This window comes from Tursiops truncatus, chromosome 5 (assembly GCF_011762595.2).
Source record: "Tursiops truncatus isolate mTurTru1 chromosome 5, mTurTru1.mat.Y, whole genome shotgun sequence".
In the NCBI taxonomy this organism is placed as follows: Eukaryota; Metazoa; Chordata; class Mammalia; order Artiodactyla; family Delphinidae; genus Tursiops; species Tursiops truncatus.
In genome coordinates, this window is record NC_047038.1 from 31,809,389 (window position 1) to 31,837,090 (window position 27,702).

Sequence of the window (27,702 nt, forward strand, 5' to 3'; positions counted from 1 at the left end):
CTGATTCCTGCCGCGTGGAGGTGGATCCAAAGGCAGGAAATGGTCTAGACAGGGAAAGGGTGGTGGTAAACCAGAAAAAGCACATAAAGGGAATCCATTTTAAAACCTCAGTAGTACGAGTCTTTGACCCGCTGCTCTGTTGGTACATTTCTCTGAGACCTAGTTGTCATTTCCTTAGTTCTTATACTCTTCTTGAATTTATTTTTATTTTCATTGGATAAAACCTCTCCCTTGTCTAGAAATCAAATGACTATCGAGCACAAATAGCTGGACCCCTCACCCCACCTTGCTGTCTACCTTTGAAAGAAAGAAAGAAATTAAGCAGGTTGATATGAAGTTGTTGCTTGCCAAGTAGTTATTCCTCCTTAGGCTGGTCAAAGAATCCCCAGTTTTCCTCAGTGAATCATCCCTTCCCCGTCTTTCCCTATAGTTTCTGTGGGGATAACATTCCCTACTCTGCTGCTCCAGCCCAAGTTCCGGAAGACTTAGGCTCAGTTTGGCCAATCAGAACATACACATACCAGCCCCCCTCCCCAGCTGTGTGATTAGTTCTAGAATAGGCAGGAAAATTGTCCGGGACAGACTAATGAGACTCAGTCCAAGGATATTTCCTAGAACAACAGACTTGCCTCTCCTGGCTCCTCTCTTTCTGCTGTGGTTGCTAGGCTAGGACACAAGCGTGGAGCTGTTGTTGACTAAACTGATACTCCTTGATGAGCACTTTCCTGAGAGTAAAATCGACACAGTGGAAAGTAGAAACAAGAGATAAATAGACACAGTCCTTATATCCCTTGAGTACCTAGGACCAGCTGTGCTTGAAGCTTGCACTGCCTCTGGACTTCTCAGTTCCTTACGCCAGTAAGGTCACTTTCCGCTTAAATGCATTTGAATGTCTTCAGTCACTTGCAACCAAAAGACTCTTGACTCATTTTATTGGTTAAATAAAATAGTTAATTACTACAGATTTTCCTCTAATCATTCTGATTAACAAACATTTATAGTACCTCTAATTTGATGTCCAAATAAAAAAAAACTTGGCCTTGTTTTTATATAAGTGTGTATATACCACACATGCACATGCACACACAAACACACAGAGTAAGGCAAAAATGGAGTAAATATATCAAAGATTTTATTCATCTTGGTTTCTTTCTCTTTAGATAAAATGACCTTTTTAGGATTTGATGAAACAGAAAACATACTTGCATATATTTTTCTATATATTTTTTGCTCTATCCAGGTTTTCTCTTGAATGCAACAGAGAATTATTTTGCTGTTTCTTGCATCCCAGTGTTTGGAGGTCAGCATAAGTTTTGCTGCATTAATTTTGTTTCTTTTTAACATGCTGGCTTCACTCTCCTCAGGTTTGATCTTTCAATTTCTTTCCTACATCTGACTATTCCAGGTTAAATGCTGGGATGTACACACACATTTAATAGAGGAGTACTGTAAGTTCAGGCAGACTTTCATCTCTCTGTCTCCTGTAAGAATTATGAGCGCTATCAAGTAACAATTGTACCCTGCTTTACTTTGTTTCATCTTTTAGCTTTCAATGCCTAGTTTTAACTGTCCTTCCTCTTCTAATCATAAATCAGATCCCACTGTACTTATCTTAAGAGCAGCTGTTGTACTGAAGGAAACAGATCAGTATCACTAATTTAAATCTAAATTTACTTTGGAGGAAATAGTTCATTAAAGTTACTGTACCTAGATATATCAAGAATCTAGTTCTCAAGTTGTGTTTCTGCATAAATTATGAAATGAGACATAAATGAGTGACCTGGAGAAACTATAGACATAAGCACTGTCTTAGTCTGTTCAGTTGGTTGTAACAAAATTCCCCAGACTGGGTGGCTTATAAAAAAACAGACATTTATTTCTTACAGTTATGTATGGAGGTTGGGAAGTCTAAGATTAAGGCGCCAGCAGGGTTGAGTTCTCATGAGAGCCTTCTTCCTGGTTCATAGCTGGTGTCTTCCCACTGTGTCCTCACATATTTGAAAGGGCTAGGGATCTCTCTGGGGTCTCTTTTATATCCCATTCATGAGGGTTCCACCTGTGGAATTAATTGAGGAAGCTCAGCTAAAACTGGAATCAGGACAGGCCTGTAGGGGGAGCTCTCACATCCTGCCATACATCATCAAACATCACTTCAACTAGGAAGAGACTTCTGCCTATATTTACAACAGGAAGGTGCCTCTACCATCCAGTAGGAAGAAGAAAACTCTCTGCCCCATGACAGCCCAGCCAATCTGAGACAGTGACAGCCCAATGAATAAAAAGCCTCCATACTTTGGACTCCAATGGACTCTTTGGTTACCACAGCCCCTCCCAACTCCCACCTTTCCCCTATAAAAGCAAGTTCCCCTTCCCCGTTCTCTGGATTTGCCTGTGCTCTGCCATGGTTCACCTATCCTGGATTGCAATTCCTCTGCTATTTCTGAATAAACTCAGTTTTGCTGGTAATATAACTGGCTATTATGTTTTTAAAGTTGATTACCCTTATGACCTAATTACCTCCCAAAGAAAGGCCCTCCCTCCTAATACCATCACTTTGGAGTTTGGATTCAAAATATGAATTTGGGCGTGGGGGACACACAAATATCAAGTCCATAGCAAACACTATGAGACACTGGTTTGAAGAGCAGAAGCTTTGTCTTTGAGGCTCCATGATGCCTTCCTTTCTTCTACCTTTTCTTTTAACAACATTAACTTTGTGTTTTATTGGACTTAATGTTATTAGTGTGTCTTTTCATATTATCTTGAAATGTGTTCTTATAATTCCAAAATAAACATTTACTCTTAAATATTGGAATTCTTGTTCTACAACTCTTGCTTTCATGAATTTCATGTACTAAAATATCCAAGTGGAATAATTTTTGCGTGAAGTGACTTATCTGGACGTCATGCTCAATAAAGTTAACCAAGAATACAGCTTTTATGGAAGGAGTGAGGAGCTTGATTTGGGATCCTGTGAATCTTATGTTGCTAGATTGCTCAACCTAGAAAGGGGCAAATCCTAAAATAGGGACGATTTTTCAGTATTACAACATAATAACACAGCATGGGCTTCGGACTGGCTTGTGTGAAATGACCCTGTGGGTTTCTCAGAACACCACCTCACAAAAACTCAGACCAGTGTGACCTACCTAGTGTCCTGGACATCCGGGGAGAAAAGAATTAGGGGTGAGGAGAGGGCTGGGCGGAAGGGAAGGGGAAAGGAGGAGGAGGAAGAAAGAAAGAGAACTGTGTTTAACATTTCATCATCTTAGGGCAAACCCTGAGTATCCGCAAACTTGTAAATAGCAGGATAATGTTCCCTCACTGAAATTAGGACCTTGTTTTTATGTTATGAATTTATAATTTCCTAATTGCTATTGATATTTGTTGCAACTTAAAACAAGCAGATATTCTTGTAAATTAGATTTGCCTATTATAAACTAATGGATGTCTCAGGTTCAATACAATTTTTGCTTAGTTCCTTACTGTATGAAAGTATTTTAGTTTTGATTACTGTAAAAATATGCATAATTAAATTGGCTTCTCTGTGATTAAATATTTCATAACTTCCTTTATTTGATTTGTAATTTTTACTGATAAAGTGGTTATTTTCAAAAGTAAATGAAGGCAAATGATTGTAGTAAACAGTGAAATTATTTAAGTATTTGTAAGTAAATATCTAAGGTATTTCCTCTAAAATGGGTCATTTCTAAAGCAGACACGTGTTTATAAATATAGTTTAGGCACAATATATTAAGTTTATGCAATATTTTTTCCAAAACAGTTAATATACTTTTTGTTAACCTACTGCTGTTTAAAAAAATTACTTCAAAACTTATTGGCTTAAAACAACCACAACTTTGTTATGCCTCACAGTTCGTGGATTGGGATTTGGCTACGGCTTGTTGATTTCTCTACTTGGACTGGACTGGAATGTCCAGGAGGGCTGCTTCACTCACATTTGTCACTTGGGCTAAGATGGATTGAATGGGTCTTACTGGAATGGCTCTCCTACGGTCAGATATTTGGGGCTTTGGTTCCCCCTGCTGGCTGCATTCCTTGGTCTTCTCCAGATAGCATTAGAAGCTCTATTTCTCCATGTGGCCTCTCTCTAGTTCTTCTGGCAAAGTAGCTTAGACTCAAGTTGTCAGGTGTAAGCCTGGAACAGATACACGGTCGCTTCTGCCGCATTCTGTTGGCTAAAGTAAATCACAGGGTCAGCATGAATTCAGGGTGGAAGAGAACTACACAGGGTGTGAATACCAGGATGAGCAGTTCATCATGGGAGAGGAGGTACCTTGTGGAGTTCAGCTACTTCGGTCCATGTGTCCCTCGATGGCATCATTTCATGCATCCTCAAGGGTAAAACTGAATATTTCTCCGGATGTATCCTTTGTGTTATCTGAGGCTTAAGAAATGCCGTTCAGAAAAAGAGCACTTAGTTTAATAATTTGGGAGACAGTAGAAATGATAGCCCTTCTCTTGGGTTTATAATGGCTTACTAAAAACAATAAGGATTTTGCAGTATAAAAATATATGTACTTTGTTTAACCTGGCATTTCCCAAACATTTAAGTGCATAGAACTGTGCCTGGCACTTAGTAATCACTTATAAATATTTGTTGAATGAGATTTATCCATTTTTCACAAAACATACATGTATATTACAAAGAATTGGTGTTTCCAGGAAAGAACTTTGTGAAAGGAGTATGTGATTCTGGGTTTCCTCCAGATCTACAGCCCCCATCTAGGTGCTTCCTAATGAATTAATTGTTGTACTTTAGTATGACCCCATCTCCTGGCTGCAGGTGACTAGACTCGCATGGGTACCTGACTCAAAGGCAGTTGTCTACAGGCTGGCTAGCAACTTGAAAGATAGCCTGGCAAAAGAGCTTTCACCAAAAGTAGTCTGAATTGGATTGTGATCAGCAGAGCAAATTAGATCCCGTCACTTGGGTAGTTTGAATGTGGGAAAATCAGTCAGTTAGTTGGCCGGGGTAGGAGCCGTAGAAGCAGAAGCAGAGAACACATGAGTTTCCATTGTACGCAACCCTAGGTTGCTGTTTCCTCATGATCCTGGTTTTGTGGCTGCTGAAAACACTTCCTATTTCCCTTTCTTCCTCCATCTTTAGAATAAAACCCATTAACTGTGGTAGCCCAACTATGTCTCTATTTCTTAGTATCTGAAAGAGTCTAATATGTGATGTCAGGGAGGCCTGATGCTCTCTTATTCAGAATGAGAAAACAGTCTATTCAATTATCTACTCAGGGAAGAAGTACCACTATGACGCGCTCTCTTCAGAAGCCTGTAAACACAGCGGGAACTGCTACTAGTGGTGCCAATAATAGGTAGAATGGTAGGGTAGGCCGGCACACAAATTGCTCAGGAAGTTCTTTCAACTGTTGTAGGAAACTCTTTGGTTAATAGCTTCAGGAGAAACACTTAATGAACAAATACTGATGTATTATTATTAACTAAAATCCACAATTTATTCAGATTTTCTTAGCTTCTACTTAATTCCTTTCTATGCTCCAGGTTCCCATCCAGGATATCGCATTGCATTTAGTTGTCGTGTCTCCTTAGGCTCCTCCTGGCTGTGACAGTTTCTCAGACTTACCTTGTTTCTGATGATCTTGACAGTTTTGAGTACCGATCAGGTATTTTGTAGGTTATTCCTCTGTTGGTATTTGTCTGATGTATTCCTCATGATTCGACGGTAGCCATGGGTTTTTGAAGGAGGATCACAGAGGTAAAGTGTTATTTTCATCACATCACATTAAGACTGCATACCATCAACATGACTTATCACTGTTGATGTCGATCTTGATTACCTGGTTGAGGTACTGTTTGTCAAGTTTATTCACTGTAAAGTTGCTCTTTTCCTCTCCGTTTCCATAATGTACATTTGGAAGGAAGTGTGCAGGAAAAGACCAATGCCTCAGCTCCAGGAAGTAAGGTAGGAGGAGCTCCCTCTTACTTGTGGAAGAGTCATCTTTTTTGCTCTACTCAGACCTTCAGCTGATTGGATGAAGACCACCACATTAGAGGGGCAAGCTACTCAGTCTACTGATTCAAATGTTAATCTCATCCAGAAACACAGACACACCCAGAATAATGTTTAACCAATATTTGGGCACCCCATGACCCAGTCAAGTTGACAGAAAATTAGCCATCACACTACCTTTCACCTAATACTTTTATCAGTCGCTAATGGTTATTGCCTATATCAATTACCCCCTCAGGTGTATTTTTGGCCGTGCCACACAGCGCGGGATCTCATTTCCCAAACCAGGGATCGAACCCGTGACCGCTGCAGTGGAAGCTCCAAGTCCTAACCACTGGACCGCCAGGGAATTCCCTCGTCAGTTGTTTAAAATGGTGATTTTTAAATGCCAACATTCCTTCTGCATTTATTAGCTAAAATTCTATCAGTCTGAGCTTTCCCTTATCAACTATTTGATTACCCTGAAATACAGTTTGTACAGAAAGGGTGCGATAAATATATCCTTTTTTTAAAGAAAAATATTTGTTTATTTATTTGGTTGCATGGGGTCTTGGTTGCATGGGGTCTTAGTTACGGCAGGCGGGCTTCTTTGTTGCAGTACGTGGGCTCCTTAGTTGCGATAGTTGGGCTCCTTAGTTGCAGTTTGCAGGCTCCTTAGTTGTGGCATGTGAACTCTTAGTTGTGGCATGCATGTGGGATCTAGTTCCCTGACCAGGGATCGAATCCAGGCGCCCTGCATTGGGAGTGTGGAGTTTATCCGCTGTGCCACTAGGGAAGTCCCAATGTATCCTTTTTGATGACTTAGTTTTCTAAGTAGTTATCACTAATTTAATCCCAAACTCTGTCACCTATCTAAATTATTTTCAGTATGGTCATTCCCGTCAAATGCTCTATCAATTTCATCTTCATAAACAGGGCTCTCCAAGGGCTTCCTGACTTCTTGGAGAGGCTTCTGAATGATTATCTTCTAGACCTGGTACACTGCCGTCATCCTGGGATCTCCCTTCACTAGAATTCCCTCCAGTTGTTTCCTGTGTGGGAACTCCTATTCTCTGGATGCAATGTTTTTCTCTTCCTATTTAGGTGAAGCATATCCTCTAATATTTCTTTAAGAGAGGGTGTATGATAATTCTAGATTCTAAATTGGAAATATTTTTCTTTTTCCCTTTTTTTTTCTTTTGCGGAAATACCTTTTTTTTTAGAGCTCTGAAGCTATTGTTCCATTTGTCTTCTAGCTCTTGGTGTGTTTCTTGATAGCTTCAATTCATTTATACTCCTGATTCTTTCTTTGTGAACTCTCCATCTTCTCCTTGGAAGCTTGTAGGATTTCCAAACAATTTCAGAACACTGGGGAACACGGTTTGGAAATTTCATAGTGCTGTGCTTTGATTTTTATCTGTTAAGCTGGACATTCAACGAATGTCTAAAATCCTTCAGTTATAGGAAATTTTGTTGAATAATTTCCTTGGTTATTTCTTCTGGTGGGTTTTCTCTTTTTGGAACTCTTAATATTTGAATCTTAAATTTCCTAGACTGTTCTTTCTTTTTAAAAATTCTCTATTTCTCATCTTTTGGGGTTTTTGCTCTGCATTCTGAAAGATATCTTCACCTTTTCTTCCACTCCTGCTATCTTGTTTTTAATTTCCAGGAGACGAATTTTGTTTCCTGAATACCAATGGCATTGCCATTTCATTGGTAAATCTTTCAATACCTATCTCTAAAATTACTCCTTTAAAGATATAATAACAATGCTATTATAATGCCAAAAGAATGTCTTTAATATCAAGAGTCTAGGGACTCTCTAAATTTCCTGTATTTAAAAATATTTTTTTGTTTGAAGCAGTGTTCAGATAAGTTCATGTATTTCAACTGCTTGATAGTTCTCATAAGTTACCTTTTAATCTTTAGTTCTTCTTTAGTTTTTCCTATAATTGAATTATTGAAGAGTCAGGTCATTTATGATGTAGTTTTTCACAGTTTGGACTTGACTGATTGCATTTATGGTGATATGACATCTTCCTCTTTCCTCTGCATTAGCTATAAATTGATAATGAAACCTGAAGACTTAAGATCAGTTTTAACTTTTTTGGGGGCATTAATACTTCATCAGGAAGCAGGAAAGTTCTAATGTTCTTTATTTTCATGATTTAGCAGCCATTGAGGACCATGGTCTTGATCCATTTATTTCATTTAAAGTTGTAAAATGGTGACATTATAAAATCTACCTTTCCTTCCTAATTTATTAGCTGTATGTCTACAAAGAAAAACTTCTTCTCATCAGTGTAAGGCCAACTGGCCCGAGGCAGGGGAACGCAATCAGACTCACAGGTTGAAACTGACCTGGAGACTTTCCGGACCACCCAGTTCCAGGAACTGACCTGGGGACTTTCCACCCCGCCCAGCCTTCCCGCCTTTCGAGGGGCGGGACTAACGGTCCCCCACGATACCTGAAAAGACCACCAAAGAAGGAATACCCAGCGCCCTCCCGGATTCACCACACCCCTTTCCCTTCTTCCCCTATAAATTCTGCCCAAACCCTCGCCCGGGCGCGACTTTTCTGGCCCCTTTCTCTCGGACCAGTGGACCTCGCCCGGGAGCGTACCCAAATAGAGCTTGTTTAAGCTCTCCTCCGTTTTTGGTGCCGTTCCTTACAATCAGCTTTTTCATTACCTGACTTACAGTTAGTGATGGAAGCCAGAGTAAATGCTTAATTCTTTCCTTTTATTTGTAAGTTTTCAAAACAATGAGTTGGTTTGTTAGCATCCTCCAAGTGTGACAATTAGTTCTTTTTAAATTGTCATCATTATGAACATTTAGATTTAAACATATTTGATTTGTTTCAATACCTTATAGATATTATCCCTTTAGTGCTCTAATTGTGTAATTTTGACAGGGGAAAGTTTCAGTTTGGCTTCTGAGTTCTTTTGACATAATCCTAGTGGTTTTTGATAATTTCTTGTTTTGGATTTGACAGGATGTTTCAGGCTCATTTGCATGAATGATGTCTGAAATAATACATTTGAATTGATAGTATCAAGGTAAACTTATGATATATTTTACCTGAAAAAAATCTTTCACTGAAAAAGTCCAGAAATATGGACTGACTCAGAAGCACTAAACAGTTTTAGAAGCCCAGATTGTGATATCTAAATACCACTCCCTTCTGAAAACCAGGAATCCTGGGACTCCTTAGAGAAATGGCTGATTCCAAATGTGGTGCTGTGTTTTCATTTGAAGCTTTGGATCCTCTTCTAAGCTCATTCCGTTATTGGCAGAGTTCAGAAATATACTGAAATTAAGTTCTATATACAGACTGCAAATGAAGAGTCCCCAAAGAAAAAGCTACAAGGAAACCACTGACAGTTTGAGGTCAAGTAACAAGATTGAAGTTTTAGAAATAACACTCTGACAGCAATGTTAAGAATGGAGTGTGTGGGCAGCAGATGCACAGGATGCCCAGATACGGGGATTAGTTGTGATTCATCCTGGATATAGGAAAGGCCTAGTATTAACACAGTAGCAGTGGGGTAAATAAACAGGGAACTGATTTGCTAGCTATTAAGAATGTATGACTGTTGGGACTTCCTTAGCGGTGTAGTGGTTAAGAATCCACCTGCCAACGCAGGGTACACGGGTTTGAGCCCTGGTCCGGGAAGGTCCCACATGCCGCAGAACAGCTAAGCCCGTGCATCACAACTACTGAAGCCTGTGTTCTAGAGCCCGTGAGCCACAACTACTGAAGCCCGTGAGCCACAACTACTGAAGCCCGCGCACCTAGAGCCCATGTTCCGCAACAAGAGAAGCCACCGCAATGAGAAGCCCGTGCACCTTAACAAAGAGTAGCCCCCGCTCGCCACAACTAGAGAAAGCCCATGCGCAGCAACGAAGACCCAATGCAGCCAAAAATAAAAATTAAAAAAAAAAAAAAGAATGTATGACTGTCAGCATAACTGATGGCAACTTCGGCCTGTAGAAGTTCCTCCTGTCCTTCCACTGGCCCTACCCAGGACTGTACTCTGCAGTAAATCACTTCTCTTGTCGTCAAGGGCTTTGAAGTTAATAGATATTGTTTAATAATCATTAGGACGCAGTGGCTTCTATGCTATCTTAGTCCCCAGACAATGATGAAGACCTTTGTTGACATATTCCCAGTGCCCAGGAGACTACTTACCCATCCATAAACCTTGACTTAGGAATGCACTTCCTGTTTCTAAGCACTACTCCAATACCCTAGGTTAGCTATACAACTGTCCCAATGTACCCTCAGCGGTGTGGATGCAGCTGTAAATGCTTCTGGATCACAGTCCTCCATGATCTCACCCTGTAAGTTACTGTATAATAAACGGATCCATTGATTACATGGAGCCACCTGCTTCATTTTCTCAGTCTCGAGATACCTTCTTAGTTTGGTGGGCATTTTTCATTCCCTCTTGTCCTCCAGCAAAGAGGCAGTAATGTCAGGTCTTTGGGATTGGTGTGTATTTGTAGGGTAGGGCATTGGGTTATGGAGGAGAAGCACTTCAAACAACTATCTTGGTGCCAGGGACAAGCTATGGAAAGTCCCTTAGGGTACTGGGGGTGGAAGGGGAGATAACTCCTAGAGCAGGCTCCCCTCCATCCCCAGCCCATCCTCCCATGAAGTAGCTGTGGTATACTTCGGTGAATTTGAAAATGTCCTTCACACATGGACATTCTACTCTGTGGTAACCAAGGGCCCTCCTGCAGCCTGGATTTCATTCCTCTAAGGATTTCCTGAGAAGCTAATAAAATAGAGGTCTTTTTCTGGCTTACCGGGTGAGAAGTATCCGACAGAAATCTCCTGAAGAGACATCTGCAAGTGGGGAAGGAGGCACCTTGCAGATAACCACTAAAACCTGAGAGATATTAATTACTGATGTCCCGGGATGGGGTACTGACTTTTTTTTTTTTTGAAACTGTGCGTTGAGCAGAATTTTAAAGCTAAGTGGAACGTGTGGAGAATGAGCTGTTTAGCACATCTTCCCTCCGCGAAGCTGTAAAATTCCTTTTTAAATGTGGCCAGGGAGAGGAGGGCACAGATACGGAGGATAGGAAACTGGTGGACGGGTTTACGGAGTAAAAACCAGAGGGCCGGGAGACCACCTCAATGTCTTCTGCCATCTAGTAAACAGCAGCACGCACCCAAACCCGCAAAGAGGTGGGGAGCTAGTATCTTCCTTGTCTTTCCAGGCCGAGGCCTGGGACGCGTTTCCAGCCTCTGCGCATGCGCAGCGCAAGGCGGCGAGCGGGGGAGGGACCCTGGAAGTTCCACGACTACCTTCTCAGGCCCCGCCCCTACTTCAGAATCAAGAGGGAGGAGCGTCGTGCGCGCTCGCGTCGGTGCGCGCCCTGAAGGCCCGCTCCCACCCCCTGCGTCCGGTTCTCGTCCGGTGCTTCGCCCCACCCCACACACCTCTGTCCCGGACCCATTTAGGAGGCGGGGCCGAGGCGCCGCTCAGTCGGAGCCGCGAGCACGAGCGCGTGCCTACGACAGCGCGTGCCAGCCCGGTCGCGAGGAGACCCCGCCTTCCCGTCCCGCCCACGCCGGCCTCCAGTTCTCTGACTACTCACTGGGCGCTGAGAACGCGGGCACCCGCGCGCTGAGCAGCCATGGAGGTTCCCGGTAGCCTGTGCAAGAAAGTCAAGCTGAGCAATAACGCGCAGAACTGGGTGAGTCGGAGTAGAGGTGCGGAGGAGGCTCTGGGAGGCTCCGGCTGCAGCTTGTTTCGTAGCCGCTACCTCCCTTCCGCCTCCTCTGTATCCTCCCTGGAGAATTGGGGGTGGTACCCGAGGCCGCGGCGCCTTCCACCTGGGGCGGTGGGTTGTGCCGGGTGGAGTGGCGCGGCGGGGGCGGGGGTCCGATCCAGGGTCCGTGGGAAGAACTCCCCCTTCTCCAGCTCCTCGCCTCAGAGGAGACCTTGAGGACGCTCTTTCGGCAGTGAGCTGGCGGCTGCTGAAACCTGCATCCCTCGAGGGGGAGCTGCCCGCATCCCCCTCCAGTGGCCTGAAGGTCTGCGGAGGAGGCAGAGGCAGGCGTCTTTGGTACGTTCCCTGGTTTTTCTTGGCTTTGCCAGTGCAGTGAGCCCAGGTTTGGGTCCATCTCCACGTCTTTCCATTTCTGACTTTCAGCGTGAAGGGAGAGTACCCAACAATGCGGCCATTCATGAGCTGAGACTGCCCTGAACTGAGGTTCTTTGTGATTCGGTGCTAAATCGGAATATCCAGCAAATAACATGGAAACAGTGAAGTGTGGGGAAACTAATGGTTTATAACGTTTAGCAAGGACTGCCAGTTTGCTTTGATGGTTAAGCAACCTCGGAAGGTTGCTTGCTTCCTTAATTATTCTTGGTAAGAAACAGCCTTAAGCTAAGATTTTAAGTGTAGAGGGGGTGGGGTGGAGCAGGTGATGTCCAGCTCTGGAGGCCGGAAAGATACTGGTTTTAAGTTTGGGTGGAAATTTTTATTTCACAGTACAGCAAGATCATGAGGTTTAAATGCAGCCTTGTAAATCGTCATTACCCTTGGTGAGTCAAAGAAAAAAAAAGCCATTTCAGACAAATGTTCAAGTCATTAATTTACCACATCTGTTGTTACCAAGTATTCTCACCCGATTCCTTTCCCCTCTTAGTTATTTAACTCTTCCTTAGGTGATAAGGACGGAGAAGAGATAAAAGGGGAATTAGACCATTGGAAAGAGCGCTGGACTAGCGGCCTGGTCTCTGGTTCCAGCTTTGCCGTATAGTAGTTGTGTGATCCTGAGTAAAAACCCTCGACTTCTTTAAACCTCAGCTGACTTAAAGGTATAGTAGTGGTACTTCACTGGAGAGTTTTGAGGAGTAAAGAAGATAATGACTTGGAGAGTGCAGTGATAACACTGCTATGAAACTATTGATACTGCTCCTGTTACCTTGAGGTGTTTCCTGGTTAGGGAAATACGGTTGGCTGAATTAGGGTATTTACATGTCATTTCAGCTACACTGTAACTCATTTACTGTTCCATTTGCCAAATAAGTGCGTGTTCTTTGTAGAGGCGTGTGCTACTCACGGGGAAGGTGAGAAATGAGGGACTCAGTGCTTGCCTTCCAGTTGCTCAGGGCCTGGTTGGGGTTGTGATTGGCATTTGCCGGATGATGAATATATCATTATAGACCCCAGTGAGTGGGGTAAGACAGCTGTTTTATCACAGTTTAGAGGGGAGATTAGTTTAGTCTGGGCGTGATGGAGGTGAAGTGTGCTCAGATTTTTGAGGCAGAGGGGAACTGTATGAATAAGGTCTAATATTAATAATAATTTATATTATTTATAATAATATATAATATTATTATTATAAATAATATAAATAATAATAATAATAATTACCATTATTTACTCCAGGAACAATGAAGAGACCTGTTTAACCACTCTGGAGGGCTTTTGTTGACTGGAGATAAGATTGAATGAGCGGGATGGGGCTAGGTTGTATAGTTGTTAATGTTTGATTGCTGAGTTGAGACTAGATTCTGTGAGAGATTTTGGATGAGGCTAGAATTTTTAATTTTCAGGGCCTTGTAAATCTTTCTTTGCCCCAGTAGGGAACACCCATCATCTTTTCCTCTCACATACATCAACTGATAGGGACACATGTAGCGAATCCAGACACCTTTAAAGTTCCCATCATATGATGAAATTGGTATTCCAGGAAGACAGGTCTGCTAAAGAAATTAGACACTGTTAGAGCCCAGGTATAGAAGTCCTGGAGAACAAACAGGGTTATAGTAAGGTTTAAATGAATTAATAGACTTGAGGAATGCCTGGTACGTGAGCACCAGTTAAGGTCTTTGTCTTGTTACTGCTATGAATTCATACAGTTGTGAGGGTGCAGAGTACTGGGCTAAGGTGGTAGTGGAAAAGCAGCATAGATCCGTTAAGAGCGTTCAAGGTTGAGTAAGAAGGACCTGACAAGAGTTAGGGAATGAAAGAGGGAGACGTATTAAAAGAGGATCCTGAGGTTTTAATCCTGGGAAATGAGGAGAAAAGTCGCGGCATGCAGGGAATTTGGGAAGTAGGTTGAGGGCTGGAGTGATGGTGATAATAGTTAAACACTGAAGGAAAGTTTACTATGTGCTGGAGACAGTTTGAAATTTTTTACCTAAATTAACTTATTGAATTTCTGTACCATTTTTGAGGTGGGTATCATGAGAGACAGTGGTTTAAAGCAAGGACCCTGGAACTGACTGCCTGGACTCGAACCTGGGCTTCACTATTTACTAACCGTGTAACCTTTAGGTAGTCACTTAATTTCTCTGTGCCAGTTTGCTCATCTGTAAAATGGGGGTGATGGCCTCACAGGGATATTGTGAAGATTAAAGGAGTTAATATATGAAAAATGCTTAGAACAGTGTCTGGCATATTGTAAGTGTTGTGTGTGTGTTAGCTGTTACAGTCTGAGTATTATGTGTGTTAGCTGTTATTGTTAGTTATCCTCTTTATTCCAATTAGTATCTCCATTTTATTGATGAAGAAGCTGAGGCACAGAGATGTCATAGAGCTTGTAAAAGGTGGACCGAATATTAAGTATGCTGCATGTAAGGGACAGATGGCCTTAGTAGAGATAGTCTATAGAACAAGGCTATCCAGTAGAAATATAACGTGAGCCACATAATGCAATTTAAATTTTTCTAGAGGTCATAGTAAAAAAAAAAGTAAAAGGAACAGGTTGAAATAAATTTTAGTATTTATTTAACCCAGTATAGCTAAAGTACTGTCATCTCAATATAAAAATGAGTTTAATACTATCATAATCAATATCAAATTATTAAAAGATATACATAAGTGTATATTTTAACTTAGCACACATCTCACTTCAGACTAACCACATTTTATTTATTTATTTTTAATTAACAACTTTATTGTAGTATAATTGCTTTAAATGTTGTGTTTCTGCTGTATAACAGTGAATCAGCTTTATGTATACATATATCCCCATGTCCCCTCCCTCTTGCGTCTCCCTCCCACCCTCCCTATCCCACCCCTCTAGGTGGTCACAAAGCACCGAGCTGATCTCCTTGTGCTATGCAGCTGCTTCCCACTAGCTATCTATTTTACATTTACTAACCACATTTTAAAAACTCAGTCGGGACCTGTGGACAGCACAACTATAGGGATTGAGTTAGGTTAAGGTCGAAAATAAAGATTTGATGGTTAAATTCGAGTTAGAGAATATACTAGAGAGAAGGGAGGTGTCTCCATGTACCTACAAGAATAGTAAAGAAAATCAAGAATGAGCATGCCCCTTTAGCCTCCTCTTATCTCAGTCTGACGAAGCATTAGGTGTAATGAGTATCATTTAACATCTGATTGAACCTTTCTCTATTGGGACCGGTTTTCATCTGCCTTCCATAAAACATTTCAAACTGTGTGTTAGCTGGCCCTCAGTTCAGACCCAGGTGTCACTCCCTATTTTGTAGACTCATGTTGGGCCAAATCCCTTGCTTGGACCCGCTTTACAGTGGAGCTGGACCCTACTACCCACAGAGTAGTCTGAGATCTAGCATTGCCGTTTGGAAGCACATACGACAATCTCGTTCTGGTTTGCCGTTCCATTCCCCTCTCTCCTCCATGCCCTAAATTCCCATAGCTCCATATCTCCAGCACCAACTCTCTTTCTTTCTTTCTTTTTTTTTTTTTTTTTGCGGTACGCGGGCCTCTCACTGTTGTGGCCTCTCCCGTTGCGGAGCACAGGCTCCGGACGCACAGGCTCAGCGGCCATGGCTCACGAGCCTAGCCACTCCGCGGCATGTATGTGGGATCTTCCCGGACTGGGGCACGAACCCGTGTCCCCTGCATTGGCAGGCGGACTCTCAACCACTGCGCCACCAGGGAAGCCCCAACTCTCTTTCTATACCTTGCATCCTCAGGGTTTTACACAAGCCTTTCCTTCTGCCCTGATGCCTGTTGACCTTTATCACTTGTGGAAATCTTAAGAGCCTCGGGCTCCTGTACTGAAACTGTGGCCTCCTGTGTCCACACACTGTTGCACATAGGCTGAATTCTTTGTGCACCTCTGTGTTATGTTGCAGTCTGCAATTATTGTGTATCATGTAATCATATTTCGTTATAGAGGTTTTGCGTCTACACAGAGCTTTTCCTTATATAACAGGATGGGGATAAGGGTTAGGGTGCCGAGTAGGCCTCGGTACTTCTGTTATTAAAAGTCTTAGATAACTTACTAGTAACTTAGCACAGCTTAAGTAAGAGAATAAGCTCCATACGTGGTAGAATTAAAATTATAGCTTTGTCACTTACTACCCGTGTGATCTTGGGCATGTTGCCTAACTCCTCTGTGCCTCAATGTCTTCAAATGTAATAATGTGGATAATGAAACACAGCTTGTAGTGGAGCTAATAGGGCATATCTCATAGGGTTATAATGAGGTTTCAGTTATTTAATACATTTAGAGCACTCTAGTGCTGGCACATGGGCACTGTTTAAGGTGTTCTTATTTATTAAGTCATTGAATATTTGACACCTGCTTTGTGTGTGCCTGTGTTCCAGGTGCTGGGGCTGCAGTGGTAAAAAGACAGCCAACGGTCCTGCTCTCATGGATATTACATTCTACCTGGGAGAGGGTTAATCGAAAAGCAAATAAATGAATGAGATATTTTTCCTTTTTATCAGTTCTACCTTTTCTGAACAATGTGTCCCTCATACTGTTCGATGCCTTTCATAGAAGGCCAGCAGCCCGTTCTGGATTTGGGGGAAGACTGAGGTGGTCCAAAAATGAAGCAAGCATGGAAATGGAACACACAGCATACGGAAAGCCATATATTCCTCCTTCAGAGCATTGGCCTGGCTGTGTGCAGGGGCAGCTACTGAGTTTCCTTCCCTGGAAGTAGGGAGATACTGCTGGAAGAGTTGCCTAAAGGAGAAGGAGAACTGGACTTTACCAAGAATGCCCTCCGTGTTGACTGAAAACAAGAACGGGAAGAATGACAGCAGGGTCTGGATCCGCATGGTCCAATCTGGTAGCCACTAGCCACCTGTGGCAACTTAAATTTAGTTAAACTAAGATGAAACGTTCCATGTTTCAAGTGCTACATTTCCATAGGAAGCTCGTGGCCACTGTATTGGACTGTGCCATGTAGAGCATTTTCATCATCTCAGAAAGTTATACTGCACAGGTCTAGATAGTAACTTTGGGATGGCTGCTGACATTTTTTCCTACTTATGTGTGTATTTCTGTACTCGTGTATTTGTTCTTACTTTCTTCCCTGGGGAAGGAAATTTCGAGAGATGGTAGCAACTTTGGAATCACGGTTTTGGGCAATTCTGTAGTCCTGGCTGCAGCAGGGTACCCAGCTGTCAGTTAGCCTCCCCTTTAGCATAGTGGCTTCTCTAAAGTTGAAATATGAAATAAGCTTCCCCAGCTTGGCTCTATTACATTGACCTTTGAGGAGTAGTTTTCTTCTCCGGTGATTTTCAACCAGGTAAAAATTTACTTCCCCTAGGGGGGTGTTTGGAAAATATCTGGAGACATTTTTGGTTGTTATATTTGTGTGTGTGTGTGGGGGGGGGTTGCTTCTGACATCTGTTGGGTAGAGGCCAGGGATGCTGCTACAAACCCTGCAGTGCACAGGACAGTCCCCACAGCAAAGCATTATCGTTAATGCTGAGGCCCAAAAGTCACTAATGCTGAGGTTGAGAAACCCTGTTCTATTCTTCGCTTTGAGTAAGAAAAAGGGGAAATAAATTAGGTAACTCTGAAATGCAAACCTAGTAATTTAAAATAAAATCCGATACTAGCATTTTCTCCTCCACCAGCTAGGATGTGACCATCTTTTGCTCTGAGATGGATCAATTACTCATAGCATACCAACAACAAAACAGTAAAATCCAACCCTGAATTGTTTTGAAAGCGAATTACTAAGTAATTAGTTCAAATGAAGAGACTGGGTTTTTTTTTGGTTTTGTTTTTGCTTGTTGTTTTTATTTTGGTATTTACCTAAGTGGTAATTATTTCCGTGAAATATCCTTTCCTAAGGACACAGTTCTCTACCAAGTAAGTTTTAGCTGAGTAAACAGTGGAAAAATTGGACAGTACATATAGAAATCCCGTTAGATGACTGCAGCCATTGTACTTATTCTTCTCTGTAGTTTCTTTGATGGTTGCATCCCTTCCCTCTGTCTTTATCTCTCATATGTTTAAGTGTTCAGTTCATTGTTTTTTTAGTATATTTACAGTTTTGTAACCATCACCAATATCTACTTTTAACATTTTCATCACCCCAAAAAGAAACCCTGTACCCATTAGCAATCATTCCCTATCCTTCCCCTTTCCCTCTCTGTAGCACCTGCCAACCAATAATCTACTTTCTGTCTCTGGATTTCTTTATGCTAGACTCTCCTATGAATGTAATGATATAATATATGGCCTTTAGTGTCTAACTTCTTTAACTTAGAATAATGTTTTCAAGGTTCATCCATGTTGTAGCATGTATCAATACTTCACTCCTTTACATGCTTGAATAATATTATGTTTTATGGTTGTATCACATTTTGCTTTTCCTTTCATTAGTTGATGAACATTTGAGTTGTTTCTCCTCTTCAGTTGCTATGAATAAGGCTGCTGTGAACATTCATGTACAGTAAGTCTCCTACATACGAATGAGTTCCGTTCCGAGAGCGCATTTATGAGTCCAATTTGTTCGTAAGTCCAACAAAGTTAGCCTAGGTACTCAACTAACACAGCCGGCTATATGGTACTGTACCGTAATAGGTTTATACACTTTTCACAAAAATAATAAATAAAAAACAAACAAACACAAAAAATAAAACATTTTCAATCTTACAGTACATACCTTGAAAAGTACAGTGCAGTACTGGCTACATCACTGCTGCTTTTATACTTGCTTCTGGACATCCTGGGCTTGAAATAAAGATACTGTACTAGTGTACTTTATACAGTATTGTGCAGTAAAGTACACGAAAGCACAACCACCTGTAGAGGACACATCCCCATCATGTATGTAGGGAAAGCCCCGCTGTCACCGTAGTGGGAGGCAGGGGCCTGTCATAGTGTAAAGGTGTCTTTCTCTCTTTATTGTTTGTCTCCTCCCCTGAAATGTTTTTGATCCGTTTTACTCCCCGTATCTAGGAGGGATCCATCAACAAATGATGAATGAACAGGTAGTCTCAGGCTCATTTCTGACTTCTAAGAATCTCTTCTGGCTGGACTTCCCAACTGGAGGCCATTCAGGGCTCCTTCCATTAAAAGTATTGACAGTTTAAAATATCCATTCAGTAAATATTTAAGTGTTCTTTAATCTTTAAAACAGAGTAGTCGGAGAGCCATAATGTGTATGCGGAGTGTATACGTGACAATCGGTGATCGAATAGGCATGCCAGTATCTTAGCTCTGATTCGGGAGATCTGGGGTAGGGCCTGAGATTCACTTTCTGAGAAGCAACTGGGTCATTGCCAGTGTTGCTGTGCCCCATGCTTTGTAGCAGCAAGGTTTTAAGTGTAGCCTTTTCAAGTTGTTTTCTTAACCTCCAGGAATGCATGAGCCTCGGTTTTGCTGTTTGTCTTTGGCTTGTTAACGTTAATGTTCAAAAGATTAACTTCAGTTATCAATAACGCAGTGAACGAAAGCTTTCTTCTCACTGTATTCTTTTCAGTTTTATCCACATGGTACTCTACCATCTCTCCAGTTTACTCACAGTATGTCTTGGGATATAAAAGACACATCCGGGTTACCATTTCAGGTATTCTCTTTGGAAGAATATACTGTTTGGCAGTCAGTTTAAGATGGGTGGTGGGGTGAGTGATCGATGTTGAAGTCCAGAATTATGCTTCATATGTGGTATATTTTCTGTGCCTTTACAAATTTCACTGAAAAATGCAGAGTTCTTCATAAAATCATCATAAACTCACAGACCATGAAATTCTCTAAGTAGAATCATAGGAGAAGTTAATTTGTCCCATACGGAAGTGGATAAGATAACAAAACAGCCCATGTGGAAGTTAAGGTGGGTCAAAAAGGGACACAGGGCCACTCGTGTGGGTGCTGAGGACAGCAGTTTGTAGAATGTGTAGGAAATGTACACCACACATAATGAGAGGCCACCTGATGTTAGCTTAGTAACAGGACTGGTAGTCATTTAGTCCCAATCATAGAAAGAGAAGGAATTCTTTTGAAATGAATTGTCCCAGTTCCGCTATTCTTAAGACTTCTGAATGTCAATCATCATTTCATTTGCAGGTTATACAGAGAACACAAATCACGCTTTAAAATAAATGCCTTATATCTAACTTTTACTGAGCACTGACAAGGCACAAGAAAAGAGGTTGGGTGTTGTGAAAAACACAAAGAACTATAACTCATAGTGCTTGACCTATTCTCCCAAGGAAGTAAAAATTATATACAAAAAGACCGTATAAAATGGTCCATAGATAACAGACAAATCCTATGGGCAGTAAATGTTACAGGGACTGCCTTGGGTATATGTACAACAAGCCAAATATTACTATCAACCACCCAGACTCTTAGAAAAGAATAAGCCTGATTTCATTGTTCTGTGAATAGAAACTAGGGCATTGAAGACTCTGAGAACAGGAATGGAGAGTTGGAAGGAAATAACTCACTGATGCACCCACTAATGTCATGTTTTCCTGGCGGGATTATAGGAAGGCTTTGGCTAGAGTGGGTGGAAAAGGAAAAGAGGGGAAGGGGAACTAGAAGATTACATATGGAAGTGAGCTTTAGATTTTTAGTAAAGTTCAGGCATACACCCACCACCTTGCAATTCTAAGAGTTTTAAAAAGTGCTCTTTGATTTATTCTGAAAAACCAGGAGGTAGGAGATTGTGGCAGATCTTTTTTTAAGTTTGTGTTTTAATATGGAAAATATCAAGCATACATAAACAGTAAGCCTCCTTGTACCCAGACTGCCATATTTACTGCCAGAATTCTTTTAAATGTAGGAGGCAGGAAGCCCGGAGGGAGCACACTTTTCTAGTGATTAAAACAATCTCTTATCCTATATTTGCTCTCAACCACAGCCTCAGCATTTTGTAGCTTCTCAGTTTTTATACATTCTACTCAGTTTAAAAAGAAAAGCGGAAGATATTTTATGGTGCCAAAATGAATTAAAACTCATTAAATACATGTTTCTTCTTGCCCCAAAGCAAAGTAACTTGGAAAAAAATCGCGAAACAAAATGACGAAGTCAAACAGGTTCTGCAAGTGTAGGCAGCTAATGTGTATAGCTCCCTCCTTGTCCCCCTATCCCTGTCCTGTCCCCTTCCAGCAGACCCAGCTTCTGTCTCCTTTCCTCCCAGGCTGCCTGCCTGGGAGCTAAAACTGGATACCTCAGGAAAGAGGGGCCGCTGCTTCCCGGGAGACACAGATGTCTGGGTCAGACACCCCGGGTTTTGTTTAAAATCCTGAAAATGCAGAGCTGGAAAGTTATGTTTGCTTCATCAGTTTAATTGAAAGGAAATGGTTTGGGAGACCCATAGTAGAATTCTTTGTGATTATTGGAACTATGGATACATCTGCTAATGAGATGGTTAGTGGGGGAGGGGTGCAGCTTTTGTGGTGGGCCTATTAAAAGAATTGTCCAATTGTCCCTTTGGCTCCCGAGTACACCCCCAGGGCAGTGAGTGAGAGTAAGATGCGGATGGGCAGAGATGCTTTCTCCTGTACACTAGGGGAATTGTGCAGGGAGGAGGGGGAAAGAGATCCTGAACCTCAGGCACCTTCTCAGGCCAACCAGTTTTAGAAAAGAACACATCTGGAAGTTGAAGATCTGGATAGAAATGGTCCCTTGACAAAGTCCATGTTCATGTACCTATCGGGGTGTTTGTTCCCCATTTTGAAGGCCTCTGGGTCAGGGGTGAATCAGTCTATTTCGTGCCTCAACCTGAGCCACTCACGTGGCTGCAGAAGACATGGTCATGGCCACTGCTCTTGTTTTAGATGTATGACCGTTGCCTCCAGACGGCTTGTTTGGACTGCCCAGGAATCATTCTGGATTTCCCCAGTTACTTTTTCACTTTTCTTTGCACTTGCTGTTCCCTGTCTGGAAGGTGCTTCCCTCAGAGGTCATCAGAGATCTTAAATATCCTCTTTTTGCTGAAGCCTTCTCTGGCCACCCTGTCTAAATATCATACTTCGTATGATATTTCTTCACTTTTTTTGCTTTATTTACTTTTTCCCCCTCTTTGATACTTGTTTCTAACTTACATAATTTCCTTCTTTATCTTGGTGTTTTCTTTTCTCGCCTCTATTTTTCCTCTTAGTCCAGTGGTTCTCAAACTTGAACTGGCATCCGAGTCACTTGGAGGCTTTAAAATGCAGATTGTCAGGCCCCACGCCAGAGTTTCTGACTTAGTCTGTTTGGAGCAGGTCCTGATAATTTGCATTTCTGGCAGTTCCCAGGAGATGCCAAAGCTGCTGGTTAGGGACCACGCTTTGAGAACCGCTTCCCTGGGAGGGAAGACTACAGAAGCCCCAGGAGGATGGTGATTTTATTGGTATTGTGCACTTCTGTTTCATCAGCAGCTAGAAGAATGTCAAGCATGTAGTGTGCATTCAGTAGATATCTTTGAGTGAATGATGAATAAAACTGTCTTAAAAAAAATAAGAGCTATACGCAGTATGAAATACAAACACCCTATTAAAAGAATGCTGACACTTACCTATTTTATAAAGGCATAACTTGTTGAAAAGAATCTAAATTATGTTTTTGCTCCATAGGAGGAGAAAATAGAGGCTGTGTGATTCATTTTTTTAATTTTAGAAAACAGGTTTATTGAGATAATTTGCCTACCGTTCAATTTACCCACTTAAAAATGTACAATTTGATAGTTTTGATTATATTTACACAGTTTTGCAACCATCAGCACAGTCAATTTTAGAGCATTTTAATTACCCCAGAAAAGAACCCCATATCCATCGGAAGTCACTCCACATTCCTCTCCCAACATCCCAACCTGAGGTAACTGCTAATCTGCTTTCTGTCTCTTTAGATTTTCCTATTCTGGATGGTTCATATAAATGGAATTATGCAATATGTGGTCTTTGTGACTGGCATCTTTCAGTTAGCATAATGTTTTTTTGTTTGTTTTGTTTTGTTTGTTTTTTTTGCGGTACGCGGGCCTCTCACTGTTGTGGCCTCTCCTGTTGCGGAGCACAGGCTCCGGACGCGCAGGCTCAGCGGCCATGGCTCACGGGCCCAGCCGCTCTGCGGCATGTGGGATCTTCCCGGACCGGGGCACGAACCCGTGTCCCCTGAATCGGCAGGCGGACTCTCAACCACTGCGCCACCAGGGAAGCCCAGCATAATGTTTTTGAGGTTTGTCTGTATTGTAGGTTGTATTAGTACTTCATTCCTTTTTATTACCAAATAATACTCCACTGTATGTATATACCATACAATTAAACAGTTTTGTTTATCTGATTATTAATTGATGGACAGATGGGTTGTTTTCACCTTTTGGCTTTTATGAATCATGCTGCTAGAACATATGTGTACAGGTTTTGTGTGGACATGTTTTCATTTCTTGTGAGCATCAATCTAGGAGGGGGTATCATTTGGACATATGATAATTATAATTAATGTTTTGTAGAACTTCTCTTTTCCAGAGTGACTGTACACTCCCATCAGCAAACGTATGAGGATTCTAATTTCTCCATATCCTCACTAGCACTTGTTATTTCCTGTCTTTTTGATTATAGCCATCGAGTGAGTGTGCAGTGGTATCTCGTGGTTTTGATTTGCATTTCTTGGATGGTTAATGATGTCGAGCATCTTTTAATGTGCTTATTCACCATTTGTATTGTTTTCTTTGGAGAAACGTCTATTAAGATCCTTTGAGAACTATGTAATTTTATGCCCTTTTTGTTTAAGGAGAAGAAAATTTGAGAGAACAACAATTACCTTCCATTTTTTTCATCATGCATTTCATGATACCTGCAGACATCCCTTCCACACTTCATTCAGGAATCTGCTCAGATGTCACCTTCTCAGGTTTTTCCTGATTATCCTGCCTAAAGAGGCACTCATCCCCTATCTCTCTTTCCATTCTTACCCTGTTTTATTTTCAGAGTGCACTTGTCAGTCTCTGACTTAATAATTAAGTGTTATTGGTCTGTCTCCTGCCAGTGGAATGAGCTCAGTGAGAATAGGGACCCTGTTCTGTTCACTTGGTGTACTAGTAGGACCTCAGGAAACAATGGTTGAACGAATGAATGAGTGAGAAGACTGGGCTCTGGAGTCTGCCACTTACCAGTTAGGGGAACTGGGGCAAGTTATTTAACTTTTCGCAGGTTTACCACCTTCATCTGGAAAACCACAGTAGTAGGAGTTTGTGCATCCTTGAGGGGCTTTGCAGACTAATTAATTGGTGTTTGTAAAGAACTGAACACCGTGCCAGGTACTCTAAAGAAAGAAAAAGCTGTTAGTTTTCATCTTTTTCCTTTCTTTTGGCATGTTACATAGGGCAGTTACTGTATGTTTGCAAGGAATATATGTTTACCTTTTAAGGGACTCAGGTAAACCAGAATTCTTTCTTTTTTTTCTTTTTTCCAGGGGATGCAGAGGGCCACTAACGTCACCTATCAAGCTCACCACGTCAGCAGGAACAAGAGAGGTCAGGTGGTGGGGACCAGAGGTGGCTTTCGTGGTTGCACGGTTTGGCTAACAGGTATGGTCTGGAGAGACAAGCCAGTCTGTTTCGAAAGCAGTGGTATAGACAGCCTTGAGCCAGGAGTAAGGATACTTACATTTTGAGCTCTGTTCTTGTATCTGGAGCACCATAATATGTAACTGACAAAGTTGCTTAATAATAACATATTTTCTTTTGGTGATTCCTTTTGTTCTTTACAAAATTGCTGTTAAAGGGGAAAAATCAGAATGCAGCTTAAAACTACTTTCTAGTTGGTAACTACCTTACATTCTATAAAATTCTGCATGCAGATAGGACCTGGATTCTGCCTTCAGGATGCTAATAATGTAGACCATATGAAGAGAAAGAATGAGTGGTAAAGAATTTCACGCAATCAGTTTCTAATGATTCTTTTGCTTTGGCTTCTGATTGATTCTTGTGTTGATTTTCCCAGAATCTCTCTTTGAGCGGGTAAATTGATCCAGGTTTTGGAGGTGGTTTTAAAAATGATGGATCTTTTTTCACTTCTAGGAGTTCTAAATAAAATTTTGTTGCATCTCTCCAATTTACCCATGCTGGAGGACAGAGGGAATGAAAAGTGCCCACTGAATTGAGAAGGAATCTTGAGACTGAAAAGCAAGGCAGGCAGCTCCGTATAATCAGTGGATCAGTTTATGTTATAGGGTAACTTATTCACAGGGTGGGATCTGGCAAACAGTGATCTGGAAACATTCACCGCTGCACTCTGCACTGCTGAGGGGCCACTGGGACAATTTCATAGTTAACGTAGGGTATGGGGGTACGTGCTTGGAAACAGGAAGTGTATTCTTAAGTCAGGATTTATGAATGGGTAACTAGTCTTCTGGGCACCAGGAATATATTAGCAAAGGTTTTCATCATTGTTTGGGGACTAACAGAGCATAGAGGCCACCTGGACCTAACGAACATTAATCTGTTAACTACAAAGCCTTGATGACAAAGAAGCGCCAAGTTGGCATCAGTTATGCCGACAGCCATACAACCCACTAAAATTTATACCTATTTATTTTCCAAAGGTGGATGAGGGTCCATTTTCCAATGTCTTTGTCAACATGGATATTACCCATCCTTAAAACTTTTGCTGATTGCCAAAAAAACAGCATTCCCATTTTCTGTTTTTATAAATTGAAAATTTCAACTGTAGATAGGTCTGTGTGTTTCTGTATGAAAGAAGAGAGCATTTTTGAGTTCTTCCCATCTCCTCATTCTTAAGTCTAGATAGATGTTAAATTGTTATATTTATATTGTCTAGGCTTGTGACACATTCTGTTCCAAATCTTAAATTTCCATAGGTGTTTGTATTTGAGTTCTGTAAGTCAATTGATTCAACCTTATCACCTTCCCATCAGTTCTTTTATTATGGCATGCCCACTCATGAGCTCTTTCTTTGAGTCAAGTTTTTATGGTCTGTATTTTTTTGTTCAGTGGTTTTTATAAGATGGCTTTCCGTTGGATTCTGAATTCCCTGAGTTTTTGTGTTGGAGTAATGTTTTAAGAATTCCAGGACAAAGAAAGTATGAACCAAATATATATTTTACCCAGCCAAGTTGTCATAAGAGGCAGACATTTCTTCTATTAAATGTGGTGACTAATCCAATTTTTTTTTCTTCTTCTAAGGAGCTTTCCTTTTTTCATCTGCATGCCTGAAGAATTACTTCTTTTCGTATATTTTCTTTCGGAAGTTTTGCTTTTCTCGTTTAGGCCCTTTTCCTTCTGCAGTTGATTTTTGTGTGTAGTGTGAGGGGTGGATCCATTTTCTTTTCTTTCCATACGGATAATCAGTTGTCCCAAGATGAGGGTATCCTTTTTCTCTGATCTGCTGTGCCAGCTGTCATAGATCAGGTTTCCACTTACGTGTGGATTTGTTTCTGGGAGCTCTGATCTATTCCACTGGTATACTTGTCTATTGCTCTATTCCTGCCACACTGTCTTAATTACTATATAATTGTAGAGTCTTGAAATCTAGTGGAGTAAATCCTCTTACCTTCTTCATTAGGAATGTCTTGACTTTTTTTTTTTTTTGGCTCTTTGTATTGTATAACTTTTGTAATAGGTTTAACTAATTCCACCAAAATCCAGTTGGGATTTGATTTGGGATTACATTGTATCTAAAGGTCAATTTGGGAGGAAATTGATCTTTAGAATATTGGGTACTCCTTTTCTTAAACATGGTATATTCCATTTATTTTACCACTAATGATGCTTATAAATACTTTTATTTTTAATGATGCTTATAAATACTTTTATAAATACTTTTATCAGATTTTTTTGGTACTTGCTTTACAGTGTAGGATGTAATCAGCTTCATAAATGTGTATTTGTAAAGAAAATGTGTTCCCCTGATGTGGGCAATATTCTATATACGTCCATCAGATCAAGGTTGTTAATTATGTTGTCAAATTTATAGCCTTCACTTTTTTTTTTGATATTGTTGGAAACGGAAGTCATGATTTCTTTCTTTTTCTTGCAATTCAGTAGCTTAACCAGATCTGTCCAGGTATGGAGTGGTTTGTATGTCATTTTCTTGGAACACTGTTTTTTCTTACATCTTATTTCGGATAAACTTTCTGGTTTTGTATTTTTAAATTGATTGGTATATGAGTTTCCCAGGGCCACTGTAACAAATCACTACAAACCGAGTGGCTTCAAACAACAGAAGTTTATTCTCTCACAGTTTGGGAACCTGAAATCAAGGATGGTTCCTTCTGTCAGCCTCTCTCCTAGCGTCTGGTTCTGCTGGCAATCCTTAGCGTTCCCTGGCTTGTAGAGGTACCACTCCAGTCTCTGCTTTCGCCTTCAGGTGGCCTTGTTATAAAGATTTCAGTCACTGGATTTAGTGCCCACCGTAGTCCTGTGTGGCCTCATTTTAATTTAACTAATTACATGCACAGAGACCCTGTTTCCAAATAAGGTCACATTCTGAGGTTCCAGCTGTATGTGAATTTTGGGGAGGACGCTCTTCAATCTAGTACATTTGGTTTCTCTTTGGTGTAC

At 41.3% G+C, this 27,702-nt stretch overlaps 1 protein-coding gene and 1 long non-coding RNA gene across 7 annotated transcripts in view; one reads left to right on the top strand and one right to left on the bottom strand.

The window, feature by feature from the left end:
* Positions 1 to 330: 330 nt before the first annotated feature.
* On the bottom strand, positions 331 to 11,733 carry LOC141278760 (uncharacterized). 2 transcript variants are annotated; one of them, XR_012331913.1, is made up of 4 exons: positions 11,594 to 11,733; positions 4,298 to 4,408; positions 3,999 to 4,199; positions 331 to 2,056 (listed from the first exon to the last, which is right to left on the bottom strand). It is a non-coding gene; the product is annotated as an uncharacterized lncRNA (long non-coding RNA). The 2 variants fall into 2 exon arrangements; XR_012331914.1 differs by lacking the exon at positions 11,594 to 11,733 and adding an exon at positions 5,618 to 8,505 and having other exon boundaries at positions 331 to 4,199.
* PAPSS1 (3'-phosphoadenosine 5'-phosphosulfate synthase 1) overlaps positions 11,555 to 27,702 on the top strand; it is a 108,811-nt gene continuing 92,663 nt past the window's right edge. Inside the window, exons 1-6 of one of the 5 annotated variants that reach the window (XM_019927776.3) lie at positions 11,555 to 11,692; positions 11,962 to 12,064; positions 12,152 to 12,370; positions 12,494 to 12,546; positions 12,670 to 12,822; positions 24,594 to 24,708. In XM_019927776.3, coding sequence (XP_019783335.2) covers positions 24,597 to 24,708 — 112 coding nt within the window. In that variant the 5' untranslated portion in view covers positions 11,555 to 11,692; positions 11,962 to 12,064; positions 12,152 to 12,370; ... (1 more) ...; positions 12,670 to 12,822; positions 24,594 to 24,596. Of the gene's footprint in view, positions 11,693 to 11,961; positions 12,065 to 12,151; positions 12,371 to 12,493; positions 12,547 to 12,669; positions 12,823 to 24,002; positions 24,033 to 24,593; positions 24,709 to 27,702 lie in introns of those variants that run through there. The other 4 variants (XM_019927777.3, XM_019927774.3, XM_019927775.3 and 1 more) reach the window with 4 other exon arrangements.